Source organism: Cicer arietinum, chromosome 6, assembly GCF_000331145.2.
Source record: "Cicer arietinum cultivar CDC Frontier isolate Library 1 chromosome 6, Cicar.CDCFrontier_v2.0, whole genome shotgun sequence".
NCBI classification, from domain to species: domain Eukaryota; kingdom Viridiplantae; phylum Streptophyta; class Magnoliopsida; order Fabales; family Fabaceae; genus Cicer; species Cicer arietinum.
This window is the reverse complement of record NC_021165.2, coordinates 70,659,636-70,682,939: the sequence shown is the minus strand read 5'-3', so window position 1 is coordinate 70,682,939 and position 23,304 is coordinate 70,659,636. Positions and strand designations below refer to the sequence as shown.

General features: G+C 32.8%; 2 protein-coding genes across 2 annotated transcripts; both read left to right on the top strand.

Annotated features, from left to right (window-relative positions):
• Positions 1-1,979: 1,979 nt before the first annotated feature.
• Positions 1,980-3,818, top strand: LOC101508811 (uncharacterized). The gene is made up of 3 exons (XM_027337234.1): positions 1,980-2,880; positions 2,970-3,088; positions 3,187-3,818. Exons 1-3 carry the CDS (start codon positions 1,980-1,982, stop codon positions 3,679-3,681), a joined length of 1,515 nt encoding a protein of 504 aa, XP_027193035.1. The 3' UTR covers positions 3,682-3,818.
• Positions 3,819-4,541: 723 nt separating this feature from the next.
• LOC101505388 (protein STRUBBELIG-RECEPTOR FAMILY 5) lies at positions 4,542-21,358 on the top strand. Its single transcript, XM_027335405.2, has 22 exons — positions 4,542-4,847; positions 7,822-7,966; positions 8,975-9,235; positions 9,800-9,881; positions 10,258-10,454; positions 10,991-11,258; positions 13,211-13,336; positions 13,448-13,580; positions 13,786-13,857; positions 13,959-14,024; positions 14,457-14,528; positions 14,612-14,683; positions 14,834-14,905; positions 14,989-15,054; positions 16,034-16,099; positions 16,179-16,498; positions 17,826-18,115; positions 18,382-18,650; positions 18,933-19,053; positions 20,376-20,512; positions 20,603-20,759; positions 20,852-21,358. Exons 1-22 carry the CDS (start codon positions 4,621-4,623, stop codon positions 20,978-20,980), a joined length of 3,348 nt encoding a protein of 1,115 aa, XP_027191206.2. The 5' UTR covers positions 4,542-4,620; the 3' UTR covers positions 20,981-21,358.
• The last annotated feature ends 1,946 nt before the right edge of the window (positions 21,359-23,304 follow it).

The window sequence follows — 23,304 nt, the reverse complement described above, 5'->3', positions numbered from 1 at the left end:
CACCTCATAAGTCTCCTCTTCATATTGTGGTTAAAGTTACCCAACAAAGTATGATCTGCGTTTGTGTTTGTTTTTTTTTCTTCAAAATCTATAGATTTTACGTGAACTCAATTCACATAGGTTCTAAATAATTCATTGTATATGAACTGAATTCACGTATATTATTCAATTTAAGAAATCAAAAGCACTACATGAATACAGTTCACATACATCTACGTGAATCTAGGTAGTCAATAGCGCCGGTTCGCGGCAGGATCGCGCCGGAGCGGAGCGGCGAGCGACATGGCCGAGGCGGCGCAGAGCGGAGCGGAGAAATTAGGGTTCGCGCGCGACCTGGGCGCGTTCGCGGGTCACGGGTCGCGTTTCCGGGTCGTGGGTTTCAAAACCCTAAAAAACGTAAAAAGAATCTGGCCTTTTTTTTTTCCGTCAAAAACCAATTTTACCCCTAAATTTTAAAACGTTTTAGGGGTAATTTTGGCAAAACAACCTTCAGATTTTAGAGATTCACTATCGTTCTCATCTTCTCATCTCATCTTCTTCTCAAGTCATCGTTCCATCTCAGTTCTCATCTCATCTCATTTCTTTGGGTTGCTGCCTTCAGTCGTCCCGTCCGTTCTCATCCTGTGCGTTCTCATCCTAGGTTCGTTCATGGCTGCTCTTTGCTATGCTCTTTGCTCTTTGCTCTGTTCGTTACTCTTTTTTTTTTAATTTCTTTTAATTTTTTCTTTTTTCTTCACTTTTTTTTTACTTCAGTTTTTTTTTACTTCAGTTTTTTTTACTTCTCCTCCTCTGTTACTCTTTTTTTACTTCTTTGTTACTTCTTTTTTAATTGTTTTTACTTCTTTTTAATTTGATTTAATTTTTTTTGTTAATTTAATTTATTTCTGTTTTTGTTAATTTAATTTAATTTACTTCTATTTTTGTTAATTTAATTTAATTTAATTTACTTCTATTTTTGTTTCTGTTTTTGTTAATTTAATTTAATTTACTTCTATTTTTGTTTCTGTTTTTGTTAATTTAATTTACTTCTATTTTTGTTAATTTAATTTACTTCAATTTTTGTTTTTGATTTTGTTAATTTAATTTACTTTTGTTTTTTGTTTTTGTTAATTTAATTTTTTTACTTCTTTTTTCATTCTGTTAATTTAAATAATTTGTTTTTGTTAATTTAATTTAATTTAATTTGCTTCTGTTTTTGTTAATTTACTTCTGTTTTTTGTTTTAATTTAATTTTTACTTCTTTTTTCATTCTGTTAATTTAAATAATTTGTTTTTGTTAATTTAATTTAATTTAATTTGCTTCTGTTTTTGTTAATTTACTTCTGTTTTTTGTTTTAATTTAATTTTTACTTCTTTTTTCATTCTGTTAATTTAATTTAATTTGTTTTTGTTAATTTAATATAATTTACTTCTTTTTTTTGTTAATTTACTTCTATTTTTTGTTTTTGTTAATTTAATTTAATTTAATTCTTTTTTTATTTCTGTTTTTGTTAATTTAATTTACTTCTCTTTGTTTTTTTCTACTTCCTTTCTTTCTTTGTCTGTTCTGCAAACAGCCATGACAACATCATCTGAAACCCCACAATCTGGAATGTTTAAACCAACCGGAGATAATGTTGACCTAGCATGGCAGTTTAATAGTGTAAAAGACAAGAATAATAGGAAGAAGGTGACATGTGATTTTTGTCAAGTTGAAACTAGTGGTGGAATTACTAGAGCAAGACAACATCAGCTAGGAATAAGGGGAGACGTAAAAAGCTGCAGAAAAATACCACCAGATTGTAAGCTATTGTTGCAGACAGATTATGATGAGAAACAAGCACTAAAAGATGGAATATTAAATGAGATGGAAGTTCAAATTGACGATGATGTTAATGACAACGTATCTGAAATAAGGAGAATTCAGAGTGGAATAAAGGGCAATTGATGCCCCTTTATCGGCTGCCTAGAAGAAAAAAGGTCCCTTAGATCTAACGTTCATGAAAAAAGGTCCCTTGGGGAAAGACAAGAGAACACAAATTGGGGAAAGACAAACAGGCATAAATGATGTTTGTGACAAAGAAGCAAGAGCAAGAACAATACCATACATTGCTCTTTTTTTTTACACAAATGAAATTGCTTTCAATGTTGCAAGATCAAAAAGCTTCAAGTTGATGTTGGAAGCAGTTGGAAACTACGGTCTTCATTTGAAACCTCCAAGCTATCATGAGTTGAGGGTTCCACTCCTTGAAAAAGAGTTGGAATATACAAAGGCTTTGTTGAATGGTCATCAATTGCATCGCGCAAAATACGGATGCTCAATTATGTCAGATGGTTGGACGGATAGAAAGAATAGGACTTTGATAAATTTCTTGGTGAATTCCACAGCAGGAACAATGTTTGTGAAGAGTATTGATGCTTATGCTTACATGAAGACTGTGATTAAGATATTTGAGCTATTGGACAATTTTGTTGAGGAGATTGGTGAACAAAATATTGTGCAGGTGGTTACTGACAATGGAAGTAATTATGTATTGGCTGGTAAACTACTAACTGCCAAGAGACCACACTTGTTTTGGACTCCGTGTGCTGCACATTGTCTATACCTGATGTTAGAAGATATTGGAAAGATTGCTAAGGTTAAAATGGTTATTCAAAAAGGGATTAGTCTTGTTGGCTTCATTTATAACCACACATTGGCGTTGAACATAATGAGGAAGAACACTGGCAATGTTGAATTGGTTAGACATGGAGTCACAAGATTTGCTACCACATTTCTTACTTTGCAAAGATTGCATAAACAAAAAACCAACCTTAGAACACAATTGTCAGAATATAAGATTGCTAATGGTCTCTTTGGATTGGGTGGAGCAATAAGACAAAGGACAACATTAGCTCCCGGTAATTGGATTGGAACTTCATTTATTTTCTTCTTAAATTTTTTAGCACACAACAACTTGTATAAAATGAAAATGATTGTTTCATTGCAGCTGAGTGGTGGAAGACTTATGGAGCACAAACTCCACTTTTGCAATTATTGGCCATTAAAGTGTTGAGTTTGACATGCAGTTCTTCAGGATGTGAGCGTAATTGGAGTACTTTTGAGCATGTAAGTTAATACTTAATACTTGTTATTAAGTTATAGAGTATTCTACTATGTAGGTTCATATTAATTTAGTAAACTAACATTTTAAATATGATACTTAGATTCATTCCAAGAAGAGAAGTAGACTTGAGCATAAGAGGTTGGAAGACTTGGTTTTCGTTAAGTATAATCAGGCTTTGAAAGAGCGATATGATTGTCGTGATGTGATTGATCCAATCGTCTTGAATGATGATAATGATTATATCAATGAATTTGAAGTGGGAGACTTGGGGGATGATGGTGAACCTGTTGAAGAATTAGTTTATGCTGGTGATAATCTAACTTGGACTGATGTTGCCAATGCAAGTGGGGCTAATGAGCCGGTGGTCTACACTAGGCGGGCAGCAAAAGAAAAGGCAACTGCAAGTGCATCTAGGGCAATAGCACAAGAAACAATATCAAAAGAAGTGGTGGTAGAAGAATATGTTGAAGAAGTTGAACCTATTTATGTTGAAGATGATGAGGAGGAGGAGAACGAAGAATATATTGAAGTTGATGGGGAAGATGAGGAGGAAGAAGAGGAAGAAGACTATGTTGAAGATGATGATGATTTTTGATTCCTATAACATGCATTTTAGTTTTAATATTTTGTTAATTTTATTACTCTACTATGTTGAAGAACATGATGATATATGGTATCTAAATCTATATTTTGATTAAGACTATTTGGTATCTAAATGTATGTTTTGATTTAGACTGTGAGTTTGAGATCTAAATGTATGTTTATATAGCATTATTCATGTAGAGGTCATCCCGATATCCCGCAACCCGCTATCCCGCTATCCCGGTTTCCGGGGTTGGCCGCGACGCACCGCTATCTGGGATTAACTACCTAGACGTGAATTGAGTTCACGTAGGTTGCGTTAATTCATATCACATAAACGTACGTGAACTCAATTCACAAATGCAAATTCTGTTCAGGTACGTTTCTACACAATTTCAGTTCACTTATGTAAACTCAGTTCAAGTAGGTTCTTATACAAATTCTATTCATGTACGCAAACTCAGTCAATGTACATAAACTCAATTCACGTACGCATATTGAGTTCACGTATGCAAACTCATTTCACGATGTTGAAGTTGTTGAAAATGGAGGAACAAATAAGGTATGAGAAAAAAAATATAAATATGAATATGATGTAGAAACATAAATTAAAATTTAAAAAATGATATAAATAAAGAAGAGTATTTTAGGTATTTCATTTTTAAAGAGAGGTGTAGGTATCAAAAAGGGAGATCTGTGTAGCAAAATTGTTTATATTGCATATGTAGATAGTAGATGTAGATGATCCATTAGCTATAATAATGACATGTTATGTGTAGTGGTTATTTGATTTGTGTGGAGGACGTGCAAATAGAAATTAAAAGGTGTAACTAGGAAAATAAAAAGATCAAAATAATAATGAATTAAATAGATAGAAGAAGAGGAGGAGACGAATATTACAATGTATGTGTGAATGTGAATTATATATATATGCAGAAAGCATATCCACGGCATGAGAGAGAGTTGTGTGGAGGAGGGAAACAAGAAAATGATCATGAATATGATTTTGAGTGTATTCAACATCCATGGTGGTTGGGGTATTCTTGTGGCTGTTCTTCTTCTTCTTAATATATTGTTTCTTTTACAGCACCGTAACAGATTCTTCTTCTTCTTCTTCGCCCCATCTTCATCTTCATCCACATCGTCTCTCATCTCCGATTCTATCAATTCTAACCTAAGGTATACTCTACCTCCTTCTTTTTATTCATACCGCTATTATTTTTGTGGCTGCGTCTTTTTTTTTTTTTTTTCATTTTCATATCTGTGTTCTTCACTGCATACGTCAGATTATTTGCTTTACGTTTTGAACCCGAGTTAGTTTACACTTTCTATTACTATGGTATGACATAAAATTGAAGAATATTTGTGAAATTGGGTTTTTTTAGGGTTTAATAGAACAGTACAACTGAGTCAAATTGGGAGTTTAGAGTTTATGGTTTTATTATATAGCCTTGCAATTACTGCAAACCCAGCTACTATCATCAATGATTGTTTTGAAATATTCGTTGTCCTCAAACGGAATGAATTTGAGAGGTTAAAGATTTAGAATAAGAAATTTAACCTGCATCACTCAACCAAAAGGAAAGTATTTAATATAGGTGTCAAAGATAGGAATGTAGATTACATTAATTTATGAGAAAATGATATCTGAAGCAGACATTTAGCTGCAAGTAGCTGACCTTAGGTTTAGAACTTGGGTGAGAAACTTCCCAACTTTATAGGGTTGTATATAATTATTTGAGCTATTGGGTGTACTCAACCAACAAAAGGAAAGCAAATTACACATAGGGATAAATAGACTTAGAGTGTGTTTCGGTAAACTTCTCAAGAAACAAATAGGGATACATTTGTGTATTTTAAACAAAAAGCTTCTTGTATTATGGGTTTAAACGAGCTTCTGCATCTCAGTTTTTTCAGAAACTCTCTTATTTAATTTCTCCATAAACATCTATAAGCTTAAGGACATTCTATAAGTAAAGAATCATAAATTCATTTTAATTGAGAAGCTCCTATCAGCTAAAAGTCAACCCAAACTTGACCTTGATAGTATTTTATAAGATTCATCAATACCAAAATAACATAGACACAGCTTGTGGGACAGGAACAGACGTCTTTTACTTAGTCTTATAGCAGTTGGTGTTGGGAATATATCATATGTCACATCACAATGTTGTGTTGAGTCCTATCTCATTTTATTGTTTTCTATCCTTTCTGTATAATTTTGACAAGCAATTCTATCCATCATGACCTATATCCAGAGCTGTTTTTTCTGTGAAATTCCCAAAATATGGAAATTCTGTGTTGGGTGTACTCTGTTTTCTTTTGGTGGCTTTATTCACTTTTCCAGCCACTAGTAATTTGTCATCTTTCTCCCTTTATCCGTTGTTTTTCTTGGTTCTATTAAGATCTGATCCATTCCAACCAACTTTAGTGGCTGTATTCACCTTTCCCAGCAGCATGTTTTCCATTTCTTTCCCTTGCTAGCCAGAGTTTCAGATTCATTGGCTCGTCTATGTTTGCTGTGTGACTGTGTCTCTGACGGGAACTGTTCTTGCTTCATTTGTTATGTTCTCTAGTAATTGTGCCAATTGAAGTTTATTTAAAGATGATTCAAGTCACTTTCCAGCCTAATTCAGTTTTCTCACATTCTTAATTTTTTTTCAAGACCTTTTGGTCTCTTGAATTCATATCTAGGTTTTTGTTATCTGTACCCAATGGGTAAGGTCAGTTAAGATCTTCCTCCAATGAAAAGGAAGGGAAGACTATCACAGGAGATTCTAAGCGTCTTGAGAAAGGAGACCCAAACCTTCAAAAATGGCAACTTGAGAACAACCAAGTAATGTCATGGCTGCTCAACACCGTGACAAATGAAATTGGTGAAAATTTCATGTTCTATGACTGCAAAAGAGATATGGGATGCAGTGAAAGAAACATACTCAAACGAGGATAATACATCTGCTCTATTTGAGATGAAAAGCATTCTTCATGACCTTCAACAGGGAGAATCCTCTGTTACCGAGTATTTTAACAGACTTAACAGATACTGGCAGCAACTGCATATATGAAGAGGTTACATGGTGCTGTACATAAGATCAGAAGAAGTATAAGGAACTGGTGGAAAAAGATAGGATTTACAAATTCTTATTAGGACTAAACAAGGACCTTGATGAAGTTCGTGGAAGGATTCTTGGATATGCGAGTTACTATGGTTGAAGATCATTTTGGAGAATCTGAAGATAAAGTGGGATGAACCAATGAAACTCTATTGTGATAATAAATCTGTTATTAGCATAACACATAATCCAATGCAACATGACATAACGAAACATATTGAAGTTGACATACATTTCATCAAAGAAAAACTCGATAGTGGCCTAATTTGCACTCCATATGTCTCCTCCCAAAGCAACCTTGCAGATCTTCTAACTAAAGGGCTAAAAAATAGCAACTTTGGAAAAATTGTATCCAAGCTGGGAATGGAGAACACCTATTCACCAACTTGAGGGGGAGTGTCAAAATTTGTTTGTGTTTTATTATTAAAAATATCCCTAAAGTATAGAGATTCAGTTGTATAAGAGTACTAGTAGGGATTTAGTTATATGAGTACTAATAGGAATTTGGTTGTAAAGTAATCTAGTGTGCATATATATATATATATATATATATCTGATGTATTGTCAACATATTTTAATTCAACAAAATATATTTTTACCCTAATTCTTGAGATTTACATTTAATAATCCCATCATTTCAGGACTAAAATCTAAGGGTCTCTTAATCCGACACTTCCCCTCAAGCTCGTGAATAGATGTAAATCATTCCTAGATAAGCTTACTTTTATTTGAGTCAAATTCTGACTTCAGTGACAGAGGTAACTAACTAATAGATAGTTGCAGAAGTCATTTGGAGTAGGAGAGCTAGATTCTCTTGAACAACCTTTATCATACTTTCAATTATTCAAGAAAATTGTGTCTCTGGTTTTTTTCCTTTTTTTTTTTTTTCTTTTCGCCTGGTTCAGTTCTATCACACACCCAGACCCTCTAATACTTTGGATCATATTTATAGTTGTGTCTTTGCAGTCATAAGCCAACATCAAGTCGGGTGATTAATAAGTTGATCTGACAATGTGGGGGTATTTTGTTTACTCTTGCAGAACCTCAAAGATTGTGACAGATGCAGATTTGAAGTTTTTAATGGAGATTTTGGACGAAAAACTAAATGAGAATGATAAATGGGAGGATGTCATAGATAAAAGAAACCATCATCTATACTACAATGCAAAATGCAGCAAGCCTAAGGTTACTGATTTTGTGTTTAAACCTGAGTGTAGCTATTCTTTGATTGTGTTGCTCGTAGCTTTTGTTGTAAAATACCAATTTGCTTGCACACATAATAATTTTCTGTGTCGGACATCTTAAGTTTACCAAGCTTGAATTGTTATATGACGAGAGAAACATCCCCATGTTTTCCCTTTCTCTACCTTGCAACAATGTGCAGGGAGGCCTGGGCTCTGACACAAATGCAAAGTCCAACCATCCTCTAGTAGACTTTGTCCTCTAATCAGCATATTCATTAGCATTTTGTTCAAGTTAAGGAAAAATAGTAATTTTTAGGTAATATTGATATATGAAGCACTTACTGGTGACAGAAAAACATGACATGATATGTGTGCGCGCATGCACATGCATACATAGTGCACGCACATGTGTATATTGTACTCCATTTGGGGAGCAATTAGTTGAGAGGAGGTAATATCAACATTTTGAGTATTGTCATATGATCAAGGATGAATAGGTGAAGAACAAAATTTTGAATGAAGTATGTTGGAGACCTTTCATAACATTTTTGAAATTTTAGTTGTGTGTATAATTTGCTTACATTTTAAGTCAATTTCATTGAAAAATATTTAAAATAAAATGGATGTTTTTTGTAAGAGTTGTGTCCTTCAAATGTCAAACTATAGTTAAGGTTATGTGTCTAAGAGGTGTCTCAGCTGTGTTTGGTGCATGGCCAAGGTGATCAAAACTATTTTTTTAACCAGACACCTGGTGAGGAGTGTTTGACATTGAAAAATACTATGCTTCACAGGTTGATAGTCTCTTTCCTACACTAGTCATTTTTTGATTATTAGTTATCAACTTATCAGTGTTGGGGGTTTACACACAGTTCTTAGGTGTCCTTCATGCGCGTGCATAATCTTAAATTTGGCGGATTCTAGTTTAGTTTAGTGTGTTATATAAACATATGACAACAAAATGGTTTTTGAAGATTATATAAAGTATATTAATTGTCTCTGGATGTTGCAGGATGGTCCGCTGAGATATTTGAGTGTGACTGTATTCAATGATGTTTCGGCTGAGATGCTAAGAAACTTCTACATGGACAATGACTACAGAAAGCAGTGGGATAAGACAGTGGTTGAGCACAATCAACTGCAGGTGGACGAATCTGATGGTTCTGAAGTTGGTCAGACAATTAAAAAGTTCCCTCTTTTGAGTCCTAGAGAATATGTGCTAACTTGGAAATTGTGGGAGGGAAGAGATAAAACCTTTTACTGTTATATGAAGGTAATATCTGGTTATGGTGTTGCATTAATATAAATAATTGCTATTAGAAACTTTTTAGTGTTAATGCACATTGTTATTCCCCATGTATTCGTGATTGCTTTCTCATATGGTTGTTGTTGTGGCTCCATATCCCACCCTCTTTCTCTTCTCCGGCACTTTTTGTCCTGTCATTTAACAAGAAGAATCTTTGTAGGAAAAAATGGAATGAATTTACCCTAGAAAATTTGTTGCTAAAAAAATTAGAGATTAGAACTTGGAAGACCATGTTCTTTGCATGTAACACTATCCACTAGTATATCAATATTATCACCATATTGTGATAATTTGAGATTCATTTGTATGGGTTTTGTACACTAGACACTGAAATATTTTCACATCAAACCATTATGATTTCTCATTCTGTACATATTTTGGATAGAACCTCTTGGCCATTGCATGACCTTCATGCATACCTCTTTTTCAAGCAATCTCTTGGCCATTGCATGACCTTCATGCATACCTCTTTTTCAAGCAATGATTACTTGATTATTTTTTATTTTCATCTTTGGTTACAAACCTTGTTAGGAATGTGAACATCCTTCAGCACCACGGCAGAGAAAATATGTACGAGTTGAGCTTTTTAGATCTGGCTGGCGAATAAGAAAAGGTAGGTTGTCTGGGTTATTTCACTTTTTTTCTTAAACAACACAAATAATGGTAATTTTTCCTGTAGAAATGTTATTTTTTTATCCTCATAAAAATGGTTGAGATCTCTTAACTCCTTGTGTAATTTCTTCATAAAATACATACTGAATTAAATAATATTAATATACCTTGGCAACTTATTTGTATTTCTGTGCATTTTGTTTGGAGTGTTTTTTGGAGTTTAATGTCGTTTAAAATCCTTCATCGCACCCAGTGATATTCTTATGCTCCCTTTTAATTTATATATATATATATATATATCATTGTTTCTTAGCAAAGATTGAATGATTTCTACCTATGAAATAACTGTTTTGTGACTGGCAATTGTATAATTACAGTACCTGGTAGAAATGCCTGTGAGATCACTATGTTTCATCAGGAAGATGCTGGTTTGAACATGGAGATGGCAAAACTGGCTTTCTCCAAAGGCATATGGAGTTATGTATGCAAGATGGATAATGCGCTTAGAAGATACTCTTCTGTAAGCCGCCATTTATCCAGTTCAGTTACCACTTCAGTCAATTTAATGCAGAAGGTAAGTGCTATTAGTTTCACAGACCATCATTTAATGTATTTTCTGGTTTGAACCTTTCAATTTTCCGATGTTGATGCCCTGTATTATAATTATGGGAGTGTTGCTTGAGGCAGATTTGCTGATTAAGTTATAACATTGTTAAATTGTTAACATATATACCAACTTTTCAATTTTAATTAGTTCCTTTCTATGTTATATGTCACGCATTTGACCTGTATTTTGTTCTGATAGAGGTACCGACCTCTTTCATTTCAAGTGCAGAGAATCAGTATTCTTTCATTTTAGTTTTCTTGACATAAATAGCCTACCTATGAAAATATTTCGGTGTTAGGATTTTTTTTGTTTCCTGCATGCAAGATCAGGCTATTTTCTTTGGGAACAATCCATTGATTTACTTTAATGTCATATCATCTTGTGTGTATCATTCTTGGCAAAAGTTGTGACTGATATTCACTCCAAATTTAGAACTAGCCAATAATTGCCATATGTAGCATAATGACACCTCTCATAACTAACAAACAATTCCTTGTGTATAGGTACCGGCTTGCTTGGAATCTAGTACTGGCAACATATCTTCAGTTCATCCTACTATCATTAATCATGATGATCAAGTTACTAACGAATCTCAAGTGCGTGCCTTCTCAAGAAGGCCATCAAGGAAGTTGGTAGCCAATGGTTTGCTGCTTCTGGGGGGTGCAGTATGCCTGTCTCGTGGTCACTCTAGCCTAGGTGCTAAAGTTGCGATGGCATACATCTTCACAAAACTTAGTAAGCGTTGTACAAACTCAAACCAAACAAAACCAAGTTGAATAATGAAGTAAACCATGTGTTGCAAGTGTAAAATATTTATACTACCGTTCAACAACTTTTTATAGAATGTAAAATTAGTCAACTCCGGTGTTGAATCAATCTTATCAAATTTTATATAATTTTGACATACTGAATTTGTAATAATATAGTATGTTAAGAAAATTGAGTCGAGATGTGTAAACTTGATTTAGTTCGACTTGAAATGATTTGGTTCAACTTAAAATTCAAATTTACTATAATTTATTTTTTAATACAAACTTGACTCGATTTAAGTCTATGAATAATTTGGTACGCTATACTATAGACCATAATTTTTTACCATGGACCATATATTTGCATTAGGTTTATTGATTTATTTTTTGGATTCCAAATTAACCTGTTACACTTAGTTGGATGTCTGTAATGTTTAGTGGTACATTTTTATATAGGAGAAAACGTGGTTTAAATGTTGCTTTTACAATGTAGTACTTGTTAGACTTAGTTGGATGTCTGTAATGTTTAATGGTACACTTTTATATAGGAGAAAATGTGGTTTAAATGTTGCTTTTACAATTGAGTACTTCCATAACAAAGTTGAAGAGAACTTTTCAAATGTGAAATTTTTAAGTGATTAATAAAATTTAGTAATAATATGATATTCAAAATAAATTTATCTACTTTCATGATATCCATAAAAACTACAAAAATATTGTTTATTGCTTTCAAATAACACATTCTCTAAGTTTTTTTAGCTTTTAAATGACACAAACATCTCACTTTAATAAGTATACTTCAAGTCAAGATATGACATTTTTTTAAATACTGTTCAATATAGTGTGTTATGTGCTTTTGAATACGATATATTTACTTAAGATTACGGTATATTTACTTAAGATTACCTTCCGCCAATAAATGTTAGACTTAGGTGATAGTTTCTTTGAGAGTTGTAGGCATAATATTAACTTCTAAATGACACTTGCTACTTTTTTTTTATGAGATCTACAACCCTACTCAATATCTAAGTAGTTAATCTTAGATAATAGTGTGTCACAACCAATCCCAAAAGTAGGATAGTGCGTTTCGGGATAGATAGGATAACTGCTATTTTTTTTTATAAATTACATGAATAATATTATATAAATCTATATTTAATACAAATTTAACAAATGACTCAAACTATGAAACATTCATAATTAGTAATAAAAATTCAAAAGTCTTACTCTTGAAATACAAGCAAAAGTCATGGAAATAAAGATGACGCATATTGAAGTCTTTAACATAGAGTAATAAAATAACTAAATATTAAACTCAAATGCATATTTTAATATAAGAATCAAAGATAAGCATCATCTTCATTAGCATATTCTTCTTCCTCTTTTTTCTAGGTGAAATTTGAAACAACGAAACATAGAAGGAAAAAATAATAGTGAAATAATGTTGAAAAACGTTGGATTAACTACGTCGGGATAATGAAATCTTACTGATGTTTCACGCTGTCGCGGTCAAACACTACACCGCATTAGAACAGTAGAATCTCGTTGAGAAACACTTAAATTAACTACCTAGCTCAATACATATTAAAATTGTACTCAACGTCATGTTATAATTAGAATAAATATTATATATTAAAACAATAAAAGGAAATTGAATTAATAAAATAATTAAAATAAAAGAAAGATATATAAACATTTTATAAAAAAAAATGAAGAATATAGCTGCTCCGCAAAAGAGTGGGAGCCTTATAATTACATTGGTAGTATATCGCTGTCAGGCAAATACAAATACCCGTTTTTCCCTTTCCCTCCTAAATTTAGCCAAACACAAAAACAACCAAACAAATACTTTCTTTCAATTTCAATTTCAATTTCAATTTCAATTTCCATTTCCATTTCAATGTTGTTGACTTGTTGTACTCAATTCATTCCAAACGCACGCATTATAGTTAATTGCTTTCTTTACATAATAATTTATTGCATCGAAGAAGAATAAGAAGAAGATGCACCACAACCATAATGTGTCTTCATGGTTGTGGATTGCTTTTCTAATTGCGGTCTCAACCACCACAGTTCATTGCAAAACTTCCTCCCAAGATGGTACCATGCTTTCCTAATTCCTAATTCCTAATTCTTAATTCCCCTTCAATTTCAACTTCTTAATAATTTTATAATAATAATAAATTGCATCCCATTGCATTCACTTTTCAGTTTCAGCCCTTAATGTCATGTATACCAGCTTGAATTCTCCCTCCAAACTCTCTGGTTGGAAATCAAGCGGTGGTGATCCTTGTGGTGACTCATGGGAAGGAATCAAATGTTCATCCTCATCTGTCACAGAAATGTAATTCATTAATATTAACATACATTGTCTTTTATTTATTTATTTATTTATGAACTATCAATTGTTCGGGAGAATCTGAGTGTAAATTATGGCGTCAAACAATTTTTGACCGGACTTTATTTACCTCTTGACCGAACTCTGAATTACTAAGAAAAAGAAAGAATTCATTTTGGTCCTAATTGATTGTGGCATATGTTTTATACAGAAAATTATCTGACCTGGGACTTAGTGGATCAGTGGGATACCAATTAGCAAGCTTAACATCAGTTACTTACTTGTGAGGCCCATATATTCGAATACAAACCTCTTTTATTTTTCATTCACAATGCACAACATCACTTCAATTAAATGTCATGCATTCATTTTTCCATAGTACAGTGATTTGAGCAACAACAACCTCAAGGGTGATATACCATATCAACTCCCTCCAAATGCTCGTGACATGTAAGTAACCTTATTAATTACTACTCACAAATAACAACTATTTATATTTATTTCCATAAACATTTGTTACCTCCTTTTCTTAATGAGCAATTAGTTTTTTATTCCAATATATTAGTCTTGTTTAGGAGTTATTGTGAATTTGAGATTTTTTTCTCTTTGACATGATAAGGTAGATGACATGATAAGGTAGATATCAAATATTCAATATGTCTTCAACTGTCCAAATTTTGATGATCTGTTTTACATTACTATCCATACATTCTTGGTCAAAGATGTTTGGATTCATCTCCTTTATTTTAAATTGAGATAAAAAATCTAATCTGCTATAGTCAAAATTTCTTCTAGGTAATGTAATTGCATTTGATTGGTGTCATACATACATACATACATACACACATTTGTCACCAATAATTTTATTATCTGATAATGCAGAGATCTTTCTAAGAACCAATTCAGTGGAAGTATACCGTATTCCATTTCTCAGATGAAAGAACTCAACTCTCTGTAAGCAAATTTCATTTCTATATTTTTGTTTTCATAATTTTCTTAGATTTTTTTCTTCACTTCTCAACATGTTATGCGTGCAGAAATCTTGCACATAATCAGCTCAATAACCAGCTGGGCGATATGTTTGGGAGCCTCACTAAACTCAAACAATTGTTAAGTGTAACCCATACTTTTGGCAAGCATTTAATATCATGATCTGTACTTTAACTGTACTGCTGATTTTGGTATTTGATTGGTGTTAAGGGAGAACCTATTATCAATAACCTGGTTCATTGACTGTTAATTATTGAATTACAATATAGGGATGTTTCATTCAATTCATTATCAGGAAACCTGCCTCAGAGTTTAAAATCACTCAGAAACCTCAAGAAGATGTAAGAAATGAATCACTATCACTGTTTAGGAACACATACCATAGCTGACAACTGCATGTTAACTTCTTTTTGTCCTTGTACAGACATCTGCAAAACAATCAATTCTCTGGTTCACTAAATGTCCTTGCCAACCTTCCACTTGACGATGTGTAAGTTCATATTTACCCACCTTAGAATTATTTTCCATCCCTCCCAGTCCCCTCCTTTATGAAATTTTCAATATATTTGACTCTTTAGACTTGCGGTGCAGCGGTAGTACCTAAATAATATGTTCTGCATCATCTAGATGTCCATATATATTATCTATAAATCATTGTTATATATGACTGTTTGGTTATTCATTAATTCAAATCCGTTTTTTGCATAAAAGAAAAACAAGATCTTTCATAATGAATAAGTGAAATGTCAAAGTTGTTTGGTCAATTTATGACTTATTTTGATATAGACACATATTTTAACTTGATGATGAGTCAATTTAATTCTTATGCAGTATTGGTGTAAAAAAGTTTTACACTATTAGCACATCACAACTATTCATAAAAATGACTTTAGATGTAGTTGTAAAAGTCAAACATCTTTAATAATCTAATAATTGTGATTGATTGATACTGTAAAAACTAAAAACTCTTTACACTGACAGTGTATATAAATTAAATACTGATTGGTAAGCCTGAAATTAGATAGAGTCGGATTTGTTTATCCAAGGGGCTGAGCATAAAAAACTAATTATTATAATGATTTGAGTTTAATTTTAATGCACTGTCAGAATATATATTTTTACACTATCGACGCATCACAATCATTCATGGACATAACTTTAGAGGTAGTTATGGTAAAAGTAAAATATCTCTAATAATAATCTAATGGTTGTGATTGACTGTCAGTGTATATAACTTAAACCGCACTCTCAATAATGATATGAAAAATATTTATCCAACTCACAAATGTTATATAATTCTAAATGCCACGTCATTAATGAGAGTGTCACGTCATCAAAAAATGTGGAGACAAAAAAAAAATCTCTAAAATTAGTTAATAGAAACCAAAAAAACCAATTTAAAAAATGAGGGACTAAAAATTTGTTTTGGAAAGAATAAAGGGACCATTTAAACGTATGATTTTTAACAGGAATGTTGAGAACAACAAATTGACTGGTTGGGTTCCCGAGGAGTTAAAGGATATAAGTAACTTGAAGTAAGTACTTTGTTAAACTTATTTGTTGAAGCATGTCGTACTTGGGTTGTTTCTCTAATTTTTATTGTTAATTACAAAGAACTGGAGGAAACTCTTGGTCAACTGGGCGAGCACCACCTCCTCCCCCCGGTACACCTCATATCAAGCATTCCAAGAAAAAGGATGGAGAATCTGAAAAATCTGGAAAATCTGTTGTAATTGGAGTGATTATAGCAGGCATAGTTATTGTTGTGCTGGCCATAATCATAATTGTTGTTTCTCTTTCTAAAAGAAGGTCATCTGCACGTTCTTTACATCTCAGTGAGGAAGAGAGGCGTAGCCAGCACAGATCTTTTACGCCCCTTGCATCTCAGGAGTTATCTAAGGATCCATTTCCTTATACCACCACAGAAAACAAAGGTGTTTTTTTTCATTCACAGATTTCATAATACTTTCTGTTTATTCCCGACTTCATATTCTTCATATGTTTTGTGTTGAAATTTTTAAAAACTTTGATATATGTATATAACGAGGAATATGATCCTCTATAAGACTCTAAAATTTTGAAGTTGCAGCCATATTGTAGCTGCGTATTTTAATTTAAAATCTTAATCTTTATTGAAAAATATAACTATAGTTTAAAAGGGGACCTATTCACAGAGTTGTTGCGTGTGACTAGACGTCATTAATTTGAGCTTCGAATTAGCATCATGCAAATGTAAGGTAAAGACCCCTACACTAGATCCAAAATAGTCCGAATCTTCTTTGGACACCTCCAAAGTGGGAACTCTTTAACACCGGTTGCCATTTTGTAATTGGAGACTAGAGTGTAAAATGAACATCCTGATGACTACCAACTAGAGTAGTCCTATGTTATTATCTTAGGTTGAATTTCCTTGCACAATTCAATAACAGACTGTAAAGAACAAGAGCAGAGAAGAAATAAAATGAAAGATGGTGTAGAAGAGAGACGGGGAGTCAAAATTCCCATGGAATTGATACGCCAAAGTGAATTATCACCACAAAAAATCTGATTTCTTAAAGACCAAAATTCTTAGAGGATTGCTGCTTTTGACAGTGTGATTAATAATAAACCAACTGTATTTATTTATGTTGGATGCAAATTTGATTTTCTTTTATGTTTTCATTGTTTTTTAGGAAGGAAAGTTTAATTTAGATTTAAATGTTCCTTCTTTTCATCATGACTTGTATTGATATTATCTCTCGAGTATTATTTATCCCACAATGGGTGCTCAGCTCTTGACAATAGATGTTAATCCTCTGGAGATTAGAAGCACTAAGTAATAAAGATAGGAAAGGAAAAAGGGAAAAAAGAAAGAACAGTGAAGAGTGGCAATGAGCAGTCCAACTCCAAAAGCCAGACAGTATATTCCAAATTCCCTGGTATCCTCCCCTGATCATATATTGCCTGTCCAGTCTGTTATAGTGTTCCCTCTCTCCCCCAATCAATACCTCCACTCCTTACCCCCCTACATTGCTTATCCTTCACTGCTCCTTGTATATCTCTTCTTCTTCTCTCATAAACACACATGCCACCCTTCTCTTCGAATTCACAACGTTCAATGGCTGACCATCTTCACACTAGTTTATGTACTGATAATGGTGGAAGTTGACTGATTTATGAGTAGAAATTCTTTATATTATTGCATGGTAGATTGTAATTACTTAATGATTGAGACTTGCTATAGATAAAATGGAGTTGACATTATACAATAACTGATTTCAGATGTTACATTGGTGACAGGATTTAATTGTAACGATTCCACTTCAGTTGACATAAAGGCTTTACAAAAAAGTCCATCGACTAGTGTTAGGTCATCAGTTTCTGATTGTGTGCAATCCTTTAATGACAATGAGTTTGCAAAGCGTCTAAATTCTAGAAGAAGCACATCATTACGTTGTAATCCTTTTTCACTGGGAGAGTTGCAGATTGGTACTGCTAACTTTGCTTCAGGCCGACTTCTTGGTGAAGGATCCATTGGACGTGTTTATCGTGCCAAATATGCTGATGGAAAGGTACTTTCTTCTGTTATGAGCATGAAAATGCAAATAAACAGCACCAAAGAACCAGATTTCTTTCCCGTGAAAATGCAAATATGACACCTAGGTTCATGTCTGACTAGCAGGCTTGCAGCTGCAAATGTCTAAACTAAAATTCAACACTTGTTGGGTCAAGCATGACTTTAGAACAATATTGGCTGCAATTAAATTAAAAAATAAAACTAATTACTTCTGAACTGAGGGAAACCTAAACCATACAATTTTTTTTTTTGTTAAATCAGGTATTGGCTGTTAAAAAAATCAATCCTTCACTTTTTGATGACGGTCCTCCCGAGGAATTCTCTAAGATTGTATCAAGCATCTCCAAACTTCGTCATCCAAATATTGCTGAGCTTGTAGGTCATTGTTCAGAACAGGAGCACATGTTAGTATATGATTATTTCAGAAATGGTTCTCTCCACGACTTTTTACATTTATCGGATGACTTCAGCAAACCACTAACTTGGAACACCAGAATCAGAATTGCATTGGGAACTGCTCGGGCTGTTGAGTTAGTCTACATCTAGCATATAATACTTGAATTTTGATATAGCTTTTATGACATTATGCATAACCTAATCCTGCATCTGAATATGCATCTATTTTGTTAATGTAAGTACCATAGCAGTGATCCACTTAAAGCAGTGTTACATGCAGAATTCTTCCTAAGTAGTACTACGTTCCTCTTTTAGGGCATTTTCCATTTAAATTCTGACTATCTGTCTTTAGTTTACATTTATTGCATTTAAATATTATCAGAACCATTTTTTATAATCATAATCTACATATGCAGGTACCTACATGAAATTTGTTCTCCTCCATTAGTTCACAAGAATATCAAATCCGCCAATATTTTGCTTGACACAGATTTGAATCCCCGTCTCTCAGACTATGGTTTGGCATCCTTCCACCAGGTTTTTCTTGTGTTTGTCTTCCAAACTAATTGAATTATAACATGTTCTTTTAACATTCTTAGAAAGGAGAAGGATAAATGCGTTGGAAAGTTTGTTTCTGCCAATTATATTGCATGTGTATTTTTTTTTTAATTAAAAGAAAAAATTTAGCCAAGAAAGAGGATAGGATATTATGTAGAGGATAGTCTTATTTTTGGGTTAATAGTGCTTTTGGTCCTGCAATATATGATCAATTTGATAATTATTAATGTTTATATTTAATTAATTTACTAAATAGATGGTGACTCAGATGCCACGTCATTAAAAACGCTGACTGTGTAAGCCACATCATGGTGTTTTGATGGATGAATGTGACTAAGGACTAAAAGTGAAGAAATATGAAATGATCGGGATGAAATCTAAAAAAATAATTTTGCAGGGACTAAAACTAGATTGGTCTCATATTGCAGGGACTAACATCACTATTAATCCCTTATTTTTTTTTATAGGATTTGGAGGATAGTTATCACAATTTAAATTTTTATCTTAATGTTATAAACAAATACGCAACATCATAAACCCTTGATGATAAAAACAAAATCCTAAGCCATCAACTGTGTTAGAGCTCTTTAGGCACTTTATCAACTCTCCTTAAGCTTTTGACATATGAAATCAAAACTTAGTTATTATTTATTTAGGTATTAGGCGATAAATTCCCCAATGACAATTTGAACTCTGTCCCTTTGGGTAATTTAGACAGTCAAAAGTGCCCTTAAATAGCTTATTCAACAGGCTCATCCATAAGACATCATGAAAATATTGATTTAGACCGTTGTTGGAGATTGATGTTCCCATTTTCACAGGGGCTGACTCAAATTTAGCCTTCTCCTTGTATACTTTAAAACAAATAAGAAATTTGGTCTGTTATAAATCCAGAGTCCTTACATGGAATTTGATTGATTTCCAGTTTTTGAAAGTTTCTTCTATAAATTGTCTTTGCGAGATAGCATTTTAATTAAGGTGTATAAATTTACCAAGTGGGGTATTTCTTAACTGCAATTATTCTCCAAAAATGCTTACTGTTTCTCTAAAAGGGGTATTTTCTTTTCCTCATTATTTACTGTGTAGAAAATAGAGACATACGAAGTGATGTTCAAATCAAAATTAATTCCTTATTCGTAGGCACAACTAACATTATCCTATTCTTATAACATAAACACACAGCATCCTAAAGTCTAAATGACAAACAGCAGAATCCTAAGTCATCAATTCTGAGTATTTAGTTTATTCAATGTTTGTTAGTTTCCTTATGAAAATAGTAACAGTGGTTTGTATGCACCCAGCGTACAAGCCAAAATCTTGGGGCAGGATACAATGCACCAGAATGCACAAAACCATCAGCCTATACTTTGAAGAGTGATGTATACAGTTTTGGTGTAGTAATGCTGGAACTTTTGACAGGTCGAAAGCCTCTAGACAGGTAAGGTGTTTTCTTTAGCTTGCAATAATATATTCCATTCCATGTTTGATGTTTGAGATTAAGCCATGTTTGTTCCTTATCTATCTTCAGTTCAAAGCCAAAAGCAGAACAATGTCTTGTTCGTTGGGCTACCCCACAACTTCATGACATAATTGCTGTGGAAAAAATGGTGGACCCTGCCTTGCGAGGACTTTACCCTCCTAAATCACTCTTTCGATTTGCTGATATCATCGCCCTTTGTGTTCAGGTGACTTACACTATATATATATTTGTTAATTAAGATTTCTCTAAGTATTCATTTACATACTAATTAATGTTTTTTCTTCTTCTTTCTATTAGTCTGAGCCCGAATTTCGGCCACCTGCGTCAGAGGTGGTTCAGGCATTGGTGCGATTAGTTCAGTGTTCAAGTATGAAAATGAAAGAGGATCTTGGTGCATTTGGTCGGGGAGATGATTATGATGATTGAGGCTCATCAATTATATATATACTGAGTGAAGTAAAGACACCTTTGGCACCCCCCAAGTTCTTAAATGGGAATATTCATCCATACATACTACTCTCTGTAGAATTTTCAGTCATTTTTTTCAACGTTTTCTATTTTATTCTTTCAAAGTAGTCTTAGGTTGTATGAGAAAAGTAAGTTTGTGCAAAATTATTTAAGATTTTTTTGGGACAGTTTTAGGAAGGTAATTATTGAGAAGTACGTGAAAACGGAAAACCAAAATACTACTGTACAACAACCAGAAAGGGTCAATTTTATGGAAATTATTAGGTAAGCTTTGATAAACTACAAGTTTTTAATCACTGAAATATTCAATAACTTTTATTTATTAATTTCTCTCAATTCATTAGTAGCTAGATATGCTTTATCTTATGCTGATACTATTTAGATTGAAGATTGTCCTTTTTGTATTGACTATTTCGTTGCAGTTGCTTAATGAATCATTTATCCGTAAAAAAAACTAAAACACCAATAAGCTATTATTTGTGCTTTGAATATCAACTATATAACAGACTTTCTCCTTGTGGTAACATCAATATGCTGACTTATTTGATTAACTTATACGTTTTTGTGACCGTTGTAGAGGTGTTTGGTAAAGAGTTTATCTTCATAATTTATAGTGATTTTTAATAAATAAATAAAATAAAAAATCTTTGAAGTACGAATTTTTTATCAACAACAGCGTAAAGTTTCCATAACAGTAGACATGGTGTTGGATCTTTTGTTGTGAGTATGCTGCAAATTTTGAACAAAAAGATGATGAAATTGATGATGATGAAAGTTGCACAAGTAAATTTCAAAGCGTGTGTATCACACTAATCTTTAGATTTGATTATTTTTTAATCAATAATTGCATCACTCAAAGAAATGACTTCTAATTTTGTGAAGTTGGAGAAGTTCGATGGAGGAAACTTTATCCGTTGGCAGAAAAAGATGAAATTTCTTCTAACAACTTTGAAAGTGGTGTATGTTCTGAACACCACAAGACCACTAGAGAAGGAAGTAAAAACATTAGTAGAAACAAGAGAAAGGCAAAAGTGGGACAATGATGACTATATATGCATGGGTCATATTCTCAACGGAATGTCTGACTCCTTGTTCGATACATATCAAAGTAGTATATCTGCAAAGGAATTATGGGAGACATTAGAGTCAAGATACATGCAAAAAGACGCTACAAGTAAGAAGTTTCTTGTTTCTCAATTTAATAATTATAAAATGGTTGATAATAAATTAGTAATGGAACAAATGCATGAGATTGAACGTATTCTTAATAACTACGAACAACATCAGATGCACATGGATGAAACCATTATTGTATCCTCCATAATAGACAAACTTCCACCTTTGTGGAAAGATTTCAAAAAATCTATGAAACATAAGAAAGAAGACATATCTCTTGAGCAATTTGATAATCACCTTCGTTTAGAAGAAGAGTACTGTAAACAAGAGGATATTAAAAACCAATTTTCTCATGAAAATGTCCATGTAATGGAGGAAGGAAATTCAAACAAATCCTTTAAGAAAAGAAATCGAGATTTTGATAAATCTCATGAAAAACACAATGATAATGGTGAACAACGAAAGAAAAGAAAAGGAAATTGTTATCATTGTGGAAAATCAGGACACTTTAAAAATGAATGCAGGTTCTTGAAAAATAAGAACAAAGAGAAGAATTCAAGTGCAACAAAAGATAATCTTGTTGTTGTCATTTCTAAACTCAACATGATTGAAGATGTTGAATCTTGGTGGATAGACTCTGGTGCTACCCGCCATGTGTGCAAAAACAAAGAACTATTTAAGACCGTTGATGAAGAAGATGGAAGTCTTTTGTACATGGGAAATGCTTCAACTGTCTAATTCAAAGGAAAAGGAACAGTGGAGATTGAATTCACTTCTGGAAAAACACTTACTCTTAAAGATGTATTTTATGTTCCTGATGTTAGGAAGAACTTGATTTATGTACCTTTACTTAATAAGTTTGGTTTCAAATGTGTATTCGAGGGAAATAAATTTATTCTCTCTAAAGGTGGTATGTTTGTAGGGAAGGGTTACCTTTGTGATAATATGTTCAAATGTAATGTTGTTAGTAACTATAATAATAATATGATTTCTGCTTATGTTGTTGAGTCTTGTGATTTATGGCATATGCAACTAGGACATATTAACTTTAGAAAATTGAATGATATGATGAAATCAAATTTAATTCTGACTTTTGACAAAAATTCAAATTCATGTACTACTTGCATGCTAATTAAAATCACAAGACAACCTTTTAAAAGTGTTGA